At 38.0% G+C, this 14,736-nt stretch overlaps 1 protein-coding gene across 1 annotated transcript in view; it reads right to left on the bottom strand.

Annotated features, from left to right (window-relative positions):
• The window catches only part of LOC107703713 (ubiquitin carboxyl-terminal hydrolase 34-like), a 52,480-nt gene that overhangs the window by 14,336 nt on the left and 23,408 nt on the right, over positions 1-14,736 (bottom strand). Inside the window, 26 exon segments of the mRNA XM_016506427.1 lie at positions 332-432; positions 577-624; positions 782-857; positions 1,088-1,152; positions 1,768-1,863; positions 2,560-2,613; positions 2,736-2,814; positions 2,922-3,072; positions 3,156-3,328; positions 3,417-3,511; positions 4,658-4,735; positions 4,844-4,900; positions 4,995-5,141; positions 5,212-5,277; positions 5,853-6,016; positions 9,020-9,575; positions 9,577-9,727; positions 9,842-9,924; positions 9,999-10,071; positions 10,501-10,631; positions 11,155-11,241; positions 11,453-11,536; positions 11,623-11,745; positions 12,792-12,799; positions 13,421-13,568; positions 14,095-14,221. Of these exon segments, the coding sequence (XP_016361913.1) occupies positions 332-432; positions 577-624; positions 782-857; positions 1,088-1,152; positions 1,768-1,863; positions 2,560-2,613; positions 2,736-2,814; positions 2,922-3,072; positions 3,156-3,328; positions 3,417-3,511; positions 4,658-4,735; positions 4,844-4,900; positions 4,995-5,141; positions 5,212-5,277; positions 5,853-6,016; positions 9,020-9,575; positions 9,577-9,727; positions 9,842-9,924; positions 9,999-10,071; positions 10,501-10,631; positions 11,155-11,241; positions 11,453-11,536; positions 11,623-11,745; positions 12,792-12,799; positions 13,421-13,568; positions 14,095-14,221 (3,021 nt within the window).

Below are 14,736 nucleotides of genomic sequence, written 5' to 3'. Positions count from 1 at the left end.
TTGTCAAAAAATTTTTTTTTTTTTTTTTTTTAACAAAATGTTTTCTTTAAGGGGAAGGGTGTGGGTTTGTCTGTTAATAATTATGATAAAAATAATAATTATTATTATAATTATATTTATTTAAAATTACATTTAAATAAAGTTGTTTATGTAACACTCACCTGACGTACAATCTGATTACATTAGTGACACACACACAAACACACAGATAGGACACATTAGTGACACACACACAGCACTACCCAATTACAATGCTGATCTCATCAACTCACTCCATTCATTTTGCTCACAAGTGATTTTCCAGAGCAGAAGATGCTATGAAAAAATAAGCTAGATGTAAAGTGTGTTTGTGTGTGTGTGTGTTACCTCGCAGGCAGCTTGGCTATTGTTAAATTGTTTGGTCAAGAGTTCGATCCACTGCAGCATTGTGGGCTGAGAGAAAAAATAAAAAAGTAAAACTGACTTACAAAAATGGAAAAAAAACAACAACTATTAAACACCACAGAAAATGGCATCAGGCCTGTCCTGCAAGTTACAACAGAAAGAACAACACAAGAGAAGTAAACTCCATCTCACCTTTTCTTTGGAGTGGATGAATGTCTCCAGAACAAACGATGTGCTGAGCTGTGAGAGAAAGAGAGGACAATGACTCAAATTTTGAACCTCGAGGACAATAACTCAAGATGGTCCATCTGAAAGTATAGCTGATGATGATGATGATGATGGAGATGATGGAGATGGTGTGCTGCTCTGATAATGCTGTTCATGTGGTCAGACTCACCTTAGCCGTCATGAGCGACACGGATTTCGGATCGGGTAAAGTGCTGGGAATACTGCTGCACAGCTGCCACATAAAACTACAGCGAGACAGCAAAAGAAACGAATGAAAGAGAAAATAGAAGAGAATGAGAGGACAGATAATATACATTCATTTTAAATAAAATTATATCTTAGATTAAAAAAAGAGAACGTTGCATATAGACGTTTAGACTTACTATATATCACCATACACACATATAAACAGAAAAGGAAAGAGTTATCAAAGATATCCATAGTTTTGTGAAATTGTTCTAGACTGTTCTCTTACCCAAAGTACGTGTGTTCAAAGATGTTCTTGTCCTGGAGAAACTGCATGTTGTCGTGCCAGATCCACTATGAGAGAGACCAAGAGAGATGAAGCGTCAGTGAAATGCTCAGATGTGTGCAGTGAAGACTGACGGTGAGAGGTCTGTACCAAAGCCCCTAGAAGGCAAGCCTGCAACCATTAGCCAAAAAAGCGTAACTCCTAAAGCTAACGCTTCCGGTCTGGCAGTACGTGGGAAAGGAGACCAGAGGCCGTTTTTTTTTAATGGATGTCAATGGAGGAGAGGCTTCACTACGCTGAATAAACAGCTTTTTAGAGGAAAAGGCTTATCACTTAATGAATCGACAGCCTATCTGCTAATCTTCAACATGTTTTATACTAAACAATACTTTTGGATTTAATTATTTTTAGAGTTTACCACAAAAAAATGCTTTTTTATAAGAGAAGTCGCTGACTTTTTGCGACAGGTGTGATTCAGCTTACGGCACTTCCCATTCATTCCTATGGGATCCGTAAACGGTGATTGAGTGTTGCACAACTCTGACTGAAATTCAATGACGTCAAGGCTGTAATGTGATTGGTTATTAAGGGACACGTGATCAAAGTTAGCCTTTACGCTTTCTCCAACAGCAAGTAATACAGACCCTCTTATCTCCCTATAGTAAGATAATCTCTGTCTGTACCTCCAGAAGGTCAGGAGAAATGTCAAAGTTCAAGTCCTTCTCATTCTCCTCCTCCACCTCCACTCTCTTATAGAACAGCATGTAGGCACTGTGGGTCTGAAAGACAGACACATCACACGTTACTTTGTTTACAGAGCATTTATGGGCAGTTTACAATCTTGAGCGAGACTTATTTAAATAAGAATAAGAATTTTTACAATTATAATGAATATAAAAAAGAATATATAAATAATAGTAATAACAATCTATTATTATTTATTACTATAATAATTATAATGAATATAAAAATAATGTAAAATGAATATATAAAATAATAATAATAATAATATATAAAAAAGTATTACTATTAATACAATTCTTATAATTAATATATAAAATAAAATGAAATCATAATAATAACAGCAACACAACAACCTATAATTTATTACTATAATAATTATAATGAATTAAAAAAATATGCATAATATATAAAAATGTGATACTATTATTATAATACATGTAATTAATATGCAAAATAAAATGAAATCATAATTTATTATTACTTTAATAATTATAATACTATTTTATTATAATAAAATATTTTTTACTATAATACAATTAATATAAAATATATATTAATATATAAAATAATATTGTACAAAATTATATATTACTATTACTATAATAATTACAATTAATATGCAAAATAAAATGAAATAATAATAATCATTAATTTATCAAATCATATTTATCATTATTATTCTGTTCTTTTATAATTATTATTACTGTTGTTGTTATTATCGCAAAACCAACCTTCTCAAAGGAGAAATCCATGAACTTGTCTGTGACAGAGTCATATGTTTTTGTCTGAAATGAGACATGAGCATTTCTGAATTAAAACAACATTAACTAGACTGTTATTTATATTAGTTTATCCCAAAAGTATATAGGATGACTTGATCTGATGGGAAAAATATAAAAAAACATACCGTCATCTCTCCACCAAAACATTCTGAGGCCAGCTGAGCCGAATCAAACGACTTCACCTCAGCGTCGTTAAACAGGTACCTGCAACAGGAAACGGCATCATCACAAACGCACATGTTGGTCAGTTCTCAATAACAAACTTTGGGCTGAAATGATTCAGCAGCTGTAAATGCAGTGTGAATAATCACCACTTGTTATTGCGGTAAGCGTGCGGGTTGACGATGTCCCTGATGAAGCTGTAATAATGGCCGCCGTCCGCCGTGCCCGTGTGCACCGTCACACCGATGAGGTCATACTCGTAACTCTCCGCCACTTTGGCATCACTGTCGTCACGGAAACCTGCGAATGACATCATGATTAGCCGACTGGAGAAGACAAACACAATTTAAATAGGCTGTGTTTCAGCAGAACAATCGCTTTACCTTCCTTCCTGTCTCCCTTGGCCATGAGGAAGTCCTCGGTGTACGGCGTCATGTCGAGCCGCAGCGGGAAAGAAAAGTGCGTGTTTACTTTTTCCTTCATCATGGTCACCATGTTGAATGTATAGCGCATGGTGTTAAAGCTCAAGATCCGCGGGAGCTTCTTAAAACAAGCCCTGAGAGACAGAAAGAGCTGTCAGAAAATATTCAGGTGCCTTGACAGAAAGATTTCAGCTCTCAGAGGAAGAAAAAAGCAAACTGTACCGTTTTTCAGCACGGACTTTCTTCCCACACTGAGAGCAGGTGTACATGTTATCCCCCTCCAGAGTGTCCTTAATGGTCACTTCGTCCAGAGACTCCTGAAGCACAGAGATGGAGACACGGATGATGTATTTATATTCATTTTAGGGCTGGATTCTGTTTGACTGGTGGTTTCAGTAACTCTCAATCGGGGGAATAAAAGGACTTGAAATGCTTCATTTGTGTGCTCTGGTTATCTCGTTGACTTATTATACTGATATAACCAACAGGACAACCCGGTCACATTACTTTTTTATAATATGTTTCTTCATCAGCAAATCAGCATATTAGAATGATTTCTGAAGGATCATGTGACACTGAAGACTGGAGTAATGTTCAGATTTGATCACAGCAATAAATTACATTTTACAATGTATTCAAATAGAAAACTGTTATTTTTACTGTATTTTTGATTTAAAAAAAAAAAACAATGCAGCTTTGGTGAACATAAGAGACTTCTCTCTCTCAAAAAAAACTTTTAAACAGTATTTGGTTTATATAGAACATTTTTTTTAATATTGTTGTTTTATGATTAAGGCATTTTCTGATATAATAGTTTAATCTCATTCAAACTCTTTAATGTAATCTCACATAACATTATGAGAGCAATATGTAAAAAACATAAAGCAGTCTTAAGTAGTATTTCATTATGTTTTATACTTATTCTGGCCTCATCAAGCTCTGTCATGAGAAAAAATGACACCGATAATTTTTTTTTTTGGCAGACAAAGTATTTCTCTTGGCACGAAGTACAAAAAAAAAAACTGACTGTAAATAATGTGGTGTTATTTACAGACAAGGCTATTATTAGCCATTCTTCCACTGACCCACCCAAAACATGTCGATTGTAATAGTGTTTTTCTATTATGGATTACTAATATATATTTTTTCCAATTACAATGTGTGACATAAAAATAGAGCAATGTTTACTCAGTAAACAATTCAAATATTAAGTGCATCAATACCAAATGTACTGTTGCAGGCTTGAAATGATATAGTGCTTTAGCATTAGTAACTACAAATAGCTATCGGTACTATGCAAATCTACCATCACATGACATTTAAAAAAAAAAAACATCCATTGAAAAACCCATATTTAGTAGTAAAACCTCTAAATCCTGTTCCTGCTAATGACCTGTACACAAAGAGCATGGAGTTTCCTTCAGATGAGTGTGTTTATGTGTGTGAAAATGAGAAACACTCACATAGATGTTCTTCATATCGGCCACCTGACATCTGACTGTGTAAAACTCCTCAGCCGTCTGACTCACGTGATCACAGTCCTACACACACACACAGATATCCAAATAAACGCTCATCCACAACTGGTCTCTTTCAGAAAAGACACATCCACACACGAGAGCTGCAGGTTCAAACAGCTCAAGTCTTACCAGTGAAACCACATTGTTGGTGATGATGCCTCCAAACAGCGTTTTGACTGTGTTTTTCTGAAACAACAAGCACACGAGCATTACAGGTGTGTGCCTGTTTCACTAAACTCACTCGAAGTGTTTTTTAAAAACACAGAGACGGATGTCGTACCAGGTCCTGAGACATCTCCTCTATCTTGGTGATGAGGTCTGTGAAGAACTCGGTCATGTCTTTCTGCTCTCCTGTGTTCAGAGGCTGTTTGTCCATCGTGTAGGTCTTACAGAAGGGACGAGGGTTATACGCCTTCCTCTCACTCTCCTGCACATCGGAGAAACATTAAAATCACATCTGCAGTCATGAGATTACATCATGTGATAAAGTCACATACCATTAGATAAGTGAACATCTTCTGCAGCTCCAGCAATGTGGTCTTATGCTTGATGTCCTCTGAATACTGTATATCAACACAGACACAAACACAGATATTACTATAAAGCACAAATCCAACAAACCATTTTAAACCAAACAATGGCGTCTGTGTGTTATTAAACAAAAAGCCATGCAGGAATGTACATTTCAATTATTTTAACTGTTGTAAAATTATGGTAATGCATGGCCTGTCATGAATTATCACATTTATGTCACGACAGCTTAGATGCTTCTATTCAGCAAGGACATATTCAACTGATCAAAAGTAAAAGTAAAAGCATCTATAATGTTACAAAAGATTTCTATTTCAAATAAATGCTGTTGTTTTGAACTTTCTATTCATCACAAAATCCTGAAACGAAACGTATCATAGTTTTACGCAAAAATATTAAGTTTCATTATTTCAACATTGATAATAATCAGAAATGTTTCTTGAGCAGCAAATCAGCATATTAGAATGATTTCTGAAGAATCATGTGACACTGAAGACTGGAGTAATGATGCTGAAAATTCAGCTTTGATCACAGGAATAAACTACATTTTATAATATATTACAAATAGAAAACATCTGATCAGATCAGACTTGTTTTATGAACTCACTTTAGCAGTAAAGACGGCCTGTCTGGCCTCTGGGATCATGTAGAGCTGTTGAATGGTGGAGGCCAGGTAACACGTGGCGCCAAGGTTAGTCAATCCCACAAAACGGCACTCGGCTCTGACATCATCATGAGGCCAGTAATCCCATTTATACGGAGCATGAGACGCTAAAAAAACAAACAAACAAACAAACACACACACACCAAAGATCAAACCAAGGCGCGTATGTTTACATATACGCAAGTATGCATTTATCAGTGTTGATATTAACAAAAACTAAAACTATTAAAATTGTTTTCGTTAATTGAAATTAAGCTGAAAAAATACAATAATATAAAATACTTTAAAAAAATAAATAAAAAATCTTTTTTGACGTAAATAAAATAAGTTTAAATTAGAGCTGCACGATTAATCAAATGCGATTGTCATGCGCACCGCCGGTTCTGTGATTAGTAGTAAATCTCCAGCACGTGCTTTCAGATGGAGCAGCATTTAATACACAGAGCCGTTGTTCACTGACAAGCTATGCAAAATTGCGTTCATAATCGCAGACCGATTTAATCGCGCGATTATGAAATCAAAGAAATCGTTTATTATGAAAGCTGTTTGCGTATCTTCTCAGTGAACTACGGCTTTGTGAAGTAAATGCTGCTCCATCTGAGAGCACGTGAAAATACCACATTTAATAACATGTTTTTACTCCAAACTCACTTCATAACATCAGTCGAGTGTTTGAAATAAATCCTTCTGTGAGATGATGTGGCTTCTTACACAGAATAAGGCATGTATTCATTGTATTCTAAGCAGTGATAAAGGCTATGTTTCAGCGCGAGAGCGCCCTCTGGCTTTCGGATGGAGATTTACTGCTGATCACAGAACTGTGCTTCACTGAAAGATACACATGACAATTGCAGCTTCTGCCTAATCGCGATCGCGATTTAATTTCGATTAATCGTGCAGCTCTAGTTTACTTCACTCACTCACTTAAATTGAAGTACTAAAATTACTAAAAATAAAAATGGAAAAAAAAGAAAGCTTTAGCATTTAAATTTAAAAACAAAAAAGCTAATAAAAATATCATGTACATTTTGTGTATGTTTTTTAATACTTGTGAGATCTAAAAAGTATAGTGAAACCTCCTAAAATCAATTTATGAGGACAACCTTGATAAAAAAATAATTCTTTATCTAAATAAGGGTTTGGATTTTAAAAAAATCAATCAGTAACTCTTTACAATAACCATCTAATACATAAATACTAAAATAACACTGGCACATTGACATTGTCAGTGTTTGTACAGCACTTACTCTCAGGGGTTTAAGCGCTTGTGCGTCTGGCAGGAACTTGAGCAGTGTGGACGCGGCGAGCAGCAGGAAGGATCTATTGATGGATTCTCCTCCCTCCAGACCTGACAGAGACAGCTTATACAGACCACTGCACGCCTCCTGACGCACCGCCGTCTGCAGATACAATACGACAATACAAACTATAAAAATACAACCCAAAATAACTCTTTACAATAACCATCTTTAGTTAATGCATTAACTAACAATGAGCAATACATTTGTTACAGTATTTATAAATCTTTGTTAATGTTAGTTAATAAAAATACACCTGTTCCTTGTTAGTTCATGTTAGATCAGGTTTATTAAACAATATTAACAGATATATTACATCAGAAAGTTCTGATTTAAAAAAAATATATATTAGTACCAAGCAGCAACCTTCCGCTCTCTCTCGTGAAACCAACACGGAAGTGACTAAAACAACTCCCTTTTGGAGCCAGCCTCTAGCGGCCAGTCGATGGACTCCCCATGTTAAAATGCCCAACTTTACAGCAGAAAAAAATATGTTTACAGCCTGGTACAAAAAGTGGTCTATATAGCTAATTTAATGCCCTTCATGACAACTGTGAGGGGGGTGAATTTTTTTATAACTCATCCATTTAAATCATATTAAGCCTTAAAGTTCTGCATAATTAAGGGCGTGGCCACTTGAGTGACAGGTGGATTGCTGCTGCTGTCACCACCGTCGAGCTAGGTGGGCGTGGCTTCAGCAACCAGCTCCTGCCTCTTTGCCCATTTTCGATTATCCGGGAGTGACGCGCGGTGACACAAACAGCAGAGCGTGGTGACAGCAATGTCAAGGTCATGCGTTTGATTCCCAGGGAACACAACTCATGATAAATGTATACCCTGAATGCAATGTAAGTGACTTTCGATAAACTGTCTGTCAAATGCATAAATGTAACTTTTAAAAAATAAATAAATGGCACTCACAAAACATTTAACATGCATTCCCTAGAATATTCAATATATATCACATAAATATTTTGTGCACAGTAGATTAGAGCTTGTTTTTTTTGACTGGTTTGAATAGCTATGGTTTGATTGGGGGATATAATTGTTCCCCGCTCAGGTAACCTCAATTTGATCAGTAGAATTAATTTCAGAGATGGATAAAATCATGACATTCTTTCGTTTACCTCAGGTATGAGCAGCGTGAGCTTCTTTAGCCAGTCGTGCAGATGTTCACTATCAGCCAGGCTGGATTTCACCAGAGAACAGCAGTGAGCCCAGCTCACCAGCAGCCACATGGAGTAATGAGTCACTGCGTAAACATTATTAATAAATATTAATGAAACGTCACCAGTAATGACAGAAAAGCCAAAACCCTCACATATGTTTTAACCCTGGACCACAAAACCAGTCTTAAGTCGCTGGGGTATATTTTTAAGGGCGTGGCCACTTGAGTGACAGGTGGATTGCTGCTGCTGTCACCACCGTCGAGCTAGGTGGGCGTGGCTTCAGCAACCAGCTCCCGCCTCTTTGCCCATTTTCGATTATCCGGGAGTGACGCGCGGTGACGGGCTGCCAAGATGACGACAGCCGGCTCCGCCTACTTTAGGCTTCAAAAACGCTCCTCAGAAATAAACAGGTGACGTCACGGACACTACGTCCATGTTTTTATACGGTCTATAATTAGTACATGTAATGATATTAACATTAAGAATAATTTTTCATTGTTAGTTCATGTTAACTAACTACGGCTAACTAAGAAAGTTTATAGTAAAGTGTTACCAAAAATCTAATCAGTCTAATTTAAAGACAACACAAATCAGAAATGTCCACAGAAGAACAGTGCAACACACTCATGGTTGTAGCGCTCACCCTGCATGTGCTGCGACATGACCCAGTTGTGCAGCAGTCTGTAGTTCTCCACCGAACCCTTGACCACCTCCACCAGCAGGTCGTAGGCCGCGGCGCGGGCCGCGGGACTCTTGCATTTGGGCTGCTGTCGGTCCTTCAGGCTGGGCAGCAGGAACAGCAGGTCATACGTGTCCCTGAGGAATTCCTGACCCTCCCGAGAAAACTTAAAGGGAGGTTTGTGCTTCAGGACACTGGTGGCGAGACGCAGGAGACCCGTCAGACCGTCGTCCTCGATCGCCCCGTCCTGCTGGTCCAAAATCTCACGACTGCAAGTGGAAAAACAACAACATGCTCAGTATTTAGAAAGATAAATGGTGCATTTTTGCTCAGTTACTTTCTTAGTAGCATAATGTTACCAGTGATTTTCCATTTAAACTAAAAAAGTTTGTTTGCTTGTGGTTTGCGCTCTGAAGGGGTAAGTTACGGGTTCATAAGGAAACTGATGCCGTAATCCAAGCAAAAGGAGCATGTTTGACCTGCGGATGCAGTCGGCGAGGTGTCGCGCCAGAGCGTCCATTTTGCACCCTCAGATTCCAGATTTTCAAATAGTTGTATAAATCGAAAAATTGACCCTTATGATTGGTTTTGTGGTCCAGGGTCACATATACATAACCAATGATGTGCTTACCCTCGTGTCTGGATCTGTGATCTGATTGAGCCTTTAAAACCCTGCAGGATAATCACAATACAGAAGGTAAAAAACAAAACAAAAAACTGAATAATAAAAATAAATGAAAAGGAGTCCTCACGGGTGAGGATCTTGTGTATGCGCATGCTATTCACCTGTGTGCCAGATTGTCGTATGTGTAGGCCACGTTGATGAGCCGCTGGATGAGGTTGGTGCCTTGAACAAGACTTAGAAAAACCTGACGGAGAAGACAATGCCAAAATTAGAAAAAGCTCGCATACACAGAAAATCCATTTAGAAGCAGTTTCACACCTCTGTGAGACGAGGTATATGCAGGCCCTTCCCATGATCCCCGGCGGTTTTGCGGGACTTCCCTGGCCACGCCCTCTTCCTCTGTGTGTCCGTGAGACCAGACCAGGCGAAAACGGGGGTAAGTTACGGGTTCATAAGGAAACTGATGCCGTAATCCAAGCAAAAGGAGCATGTTTGACCTGCGGATGCAGTCGGCGAGGTGTCGCGCCAGAGCGTCCAGGTCCAGCAGGGTGGTCTGACTGGCGTCTTTCACGTGGATGTTGTCAATGAGTTTACAGAGCAGCCAGAAATACTCCTTACAGCCGGTGTGAAACATGGCCTCCTCCTCAAAATCCTCCAGCTGCACCGGCGAAACGCACACACATACACTCATTTAAAGGAATTGTGCATCAAAAAAATCAAATGGGCAAATAACACTGAGCCAGAGTTGTTATCTAAACTAAAACTTTAACGTTAACTAAAACTAAATCTATTAAAAACATTTTTGGACTTCCCTGGCCACGCCCTCTTCCTCTGTGTGTCCGTGAGACCAGACCAGGCGAAAACGTCATGATAGGCCAGGTCCAGATCGGCCGGATCCACCGCAAACTGACAAATGAGCTTCAGCAGACACGCGAGACAGTCCAACAACCACTAGAGCGAGAGAAGAGAAGACACATGATATCCACAGCCATGGAAAAGAAAGCGCCCTGGACTTATTTCGCTTCAAAGTCAAAAGGAAAGAAGAAAAAAAAAAAAACCTTGCAAACGTTACACGACACAGCCTGTTCTTGACACTCACCACAGTCCAGGATTCTTGCTCTTTCGGCTCTAAAATTGCAGAGTTAAAAATGTCCAGCAGAAGCTGAAGACCTCCAGACGACACAAACTACAGGAGAGACACAGGTGCAGTCTGTCATTCAGCTCGCTGAAAAATAAAATTAATAATTAATTAATATAAATTATAAATATAATGTAATTTAATTTATATTTAAATGATAAATATACATATTAGCAACAAAAATGTTGCCTTGGCAACTAACTTAAAAAGGTCTGTGTACTATAAGTACTAAATGAATAAAACTAAACATGAAAAATAATTTAAAACCTGAAATGGATGCATGAAGCCATTTTTAAAAATAAAATACAATGACACCGATGTGTTCGTGACACTCACCACAGTCCAGGACTCTTGCTCTTTCGGCTCTAAAATTGCAGAGTTAAAAATGTCCAGCAGAAGCTGAAGACCTCCAGACGACACAAACTACAGGAGAGAGACACAGGTGCAGTCTGTCATTCAGTTCAAATACACACTACACAGAGCACATGGACTGGAACATACATGTTAACAACTACAAATCGCATAATAGTTTTACTAAAACCCACAGATTAGGTGTTCCAATGAGTGCAGTTACCTAGTCCATAAGTCAGTGAACAATAGCAACAAATGGAAGCATGAGAGGAGGTGTTTGTACCTTACAGCTCCAAGTGTTCTTGCTGTTCTCGATCTGTTCCTCACTGGAGTCGTCAGAGTCTGGATACAGATCACTGTAACTGCCCTGAAACACAAATACACGCACGTTTCAAGAGAAAGAACATCTGCACGTGTGAAGAAGATCATCTGAGTGTGATTCTGGATGTGTACCGTAGACTCGCGGTGAATCCTGCGGTTGGGTTTGCCGAGGGCCTCTATGATTTCTAAAGCGTAGAGCAGCTTATGAGGGCTCTTGATCCTCAACAGATCCTTCCAGCACAAACCGTCAGATCCCTAAAGTCACAATGAACACAAATTTCATGCAGTGCATGGCAAATATATATATATTTATATTAGAGAAGCACCGATATGTCAGCAGCCGAAAATGGCATTTTTGGTTTTCGGTTGTCCAGCAGTGTTCAGCACACAGGTTTCTCTCTCCCTCTAGCCGTCGTCACTGTGTGGTGTGACGCTCCTCTCAATATTCTGCTCTATGAATGTGCGTTTTAGTAGTTTTATGATGGATGGATGCACTTTTTTAGGCTTCAAAAACAGGGGCACCACTCACTGCCAGCTTGGAAGAGCCAGGACATTTTTAAATATAACTGCGATTGTGTTCATCTGAAGGAGGAATGTCAGATAGGCCTAGGATGCCCTGAGGGTGAATAAATCATGGGCTAATTTTCATTTTTGGGTGAACTATCCCTTTAATACCAACTTTGTGTTACTTTCAATAAAATTTTAGTTATTTTATTGGCTTGTGTTTTTTTTATTCAGTTTTTTTTTTACTGAGTAAAATTAAAAAGTCTTGAAAATTACTTTATATTATTTAATAAAATAATAAATAATTATTACAAAGCAAGTGCATCCAGAATTTTCCGTTTCGGTGCTTCCCTAATATACATATGTATCAGTTTTTTTGCCCCCAAAAAACTAATAACTATTTGTTTATGCAGATACATATGCAGAAAGAATTTTCACTTTGAGCTAGCACAGGTACATTTTAAATAATAATAATAATTAAATGTGGAATTTTGAAATAGAAAGACTTTGAAAATTTTTAGTATAAAAAAATATATAAAATTTAATATAATAAATATATAAATTCTTTTTATCATAATGTACCAGTTTTTGGCCCCAAAAACTAAAAGCTACTTGTTTAATGCAAATTTAATTTAATGCAAATTATCACTCAGAAATTGCTAGTAAATCGTAACACATTGAATTAAATGTGAAATTTTGAATGAGAAAGATTTTGAATTTGAAATGTTGAAGTATAAAAATACATAGTAAATGGAAAAAAAAAGATTCTTATTATAATGTGTTCAAGGTTTTTTTGCCCCAAAAGCTAAAGAATATGTTTAATGCAAATTTAACCTTTTACACATTTTGTAGAAATTTTGTAGAAAGACTGATATATTTTAAAACATACTCCAATAATCTTAGTTTTATTTACTTTGAATAATTTTTGCAGTGTACACATTCAGGCAAACAAACGCTAGAAATCTCTTAAATGAAAATATATAAAATATCCAAAATATTAAATCACCAAAAAAGAAAATAGAACAATATACATATATATAAATATAATAATTATATATAAATATTGCACATATAAATGTATAAATATAATTGAAATATATATAAATATATATAATATACACACATACTGTATACACACATAGATATTACATATAATATGTATATTAATTTATAAAATACCCCCCCTCCCCAAAAAAAAGAGAAAATAGAACAATTTACATATGAACAAATATTGTAAACATAAATTACATATTTATATTATAATACACATTGCATTTCTTTTTCCTTTCCTCCAAGGCTATTTGTTTTATTTTTTTTGCTTATGGGCTTATGTGTGCTACATATATCAGACAGTCAGAGTCTGTGGACGTTCTATTTGAGGCTCAGATGCGATAGAGTCACAGTCGTCTGTTTTCTGTGCATGTACCTGGGAAGTCCTGCTGGCGGCTGGTTTGACCGAACTCCTGCAGCTGTGCCTGCTGGCTGAGCTGATCCTTCTGAAGATTCTCATACCAGTGCGTGACCTCTGCCCTCAGATCAGCCACCTGATCGCTGGGGTACATCTCGATGGTCATCTACACAGACACAGAAAGCTTTATTAAACTCAGCGTGATGTCTGAGCAGACACTAGCGATGAGGAAGATGATGATGATGATGATGAAGGCGCACCTTGTCAGGCAGTCCTGCTGGCTGACACACGATCCTGAGCGGGAGAACTTTGAATAATTTTTGCAGTGTACACATTCAGGCAAACAAACGCTAGAAATCTCTTAAATGAATGGGCAGCATGGGTCATGTGACTGACCGTGTCATCGGAGATGTTCTGGAAGGCCTGGAGCATGCTGGGACACGTGGGCAGCAGCATGAGCAGCTCCCACACACGACGGGACAGATTCTCTGCGTGGAGGTGCAGCTCCTCACAGCGAACACTCTGCAGGAGGAAACACACTGGATTGGATGCTGGTTTAACTCAGTCTGGACCGGGTCTGAGGTGTGGAGCTGGATGGTACCTCAGTGCTGTGCTGGGGTCTGTCGGGGCTGGGCGGCTTGAAGCAGGCCAGCATCTCCAGCAGGTCGAAGAGGGTGGTGATGAAGGCGCACCTTGTCAGGCAGTCCTGCTGGCTGACACACGATCCTGAGCGGGAGAGACTGTTTATCACTGAGAGCTTTCAGATGACTGCTGATGCCCGTGCCCTCGATCTGCCACTGCCGCAGGTGATACGCAAACCTGAACACACACATTCAATTCAGCGTCCGTTTACATTCTAATATGAAAAAAGGAGAAATGCCACTTCTCGTGTAAACATGGTTTTCGCCCAGAGACACGAACACCATCTGACAGCACACACAAACGTCTCTAAGCACTTTGTTTTTAGTGTTGCAGGTTCACAGGCGTATGTGGATTTGTTTGCGTTACCTGCATGTCCTTGAAGCCGAGCTCGTGAAGGGTCTTCTCATCATAGTCAGTGGTCAGCTCGTGTCCTGATGAGATCATGCGCACCGGACCCATCAGACCACCTGCACATAAACACACACACACACACAAAGACTTTACAAGGTAAATCCAAAACTACAACATGTTGCCATATGAGCATTCATTTGCACTTTTGACTGATTATAAGTTTTAACTAATTCTACAGATTCACAAATGCCAATAAGAAATCACAAAAACAATTATTATAATTATTTTATTTTAAATATTTTATTAATCTAATGATTAATTATTTTATTTATGATTATCTA

The sequence above is a fragment of the Sinocyclocheilus anshuiensis genome, unplaced genomic scaffold, assembly GCF_001515605.1.
Source record: "Sinocyclocheilus anshuiensis isolate Anshui unplaced genomic scaffold, SAMN03320099.WGS_v1.1 scaffold274, whole genome shotgun sequence".
Lineage (NCBI taxonomy): Eukaryota > Metazoa > Chordata > Actinopteri > Cypriniformes > Cyprinidae > Sinocyclocheilus > Sinocyclocheilus anshuiensis.
The sequence above is the reverse complement of the archived record's forward strand: the minus strand, read 5'-3'. Positions and strand labels throughout refer to the sequence as shown.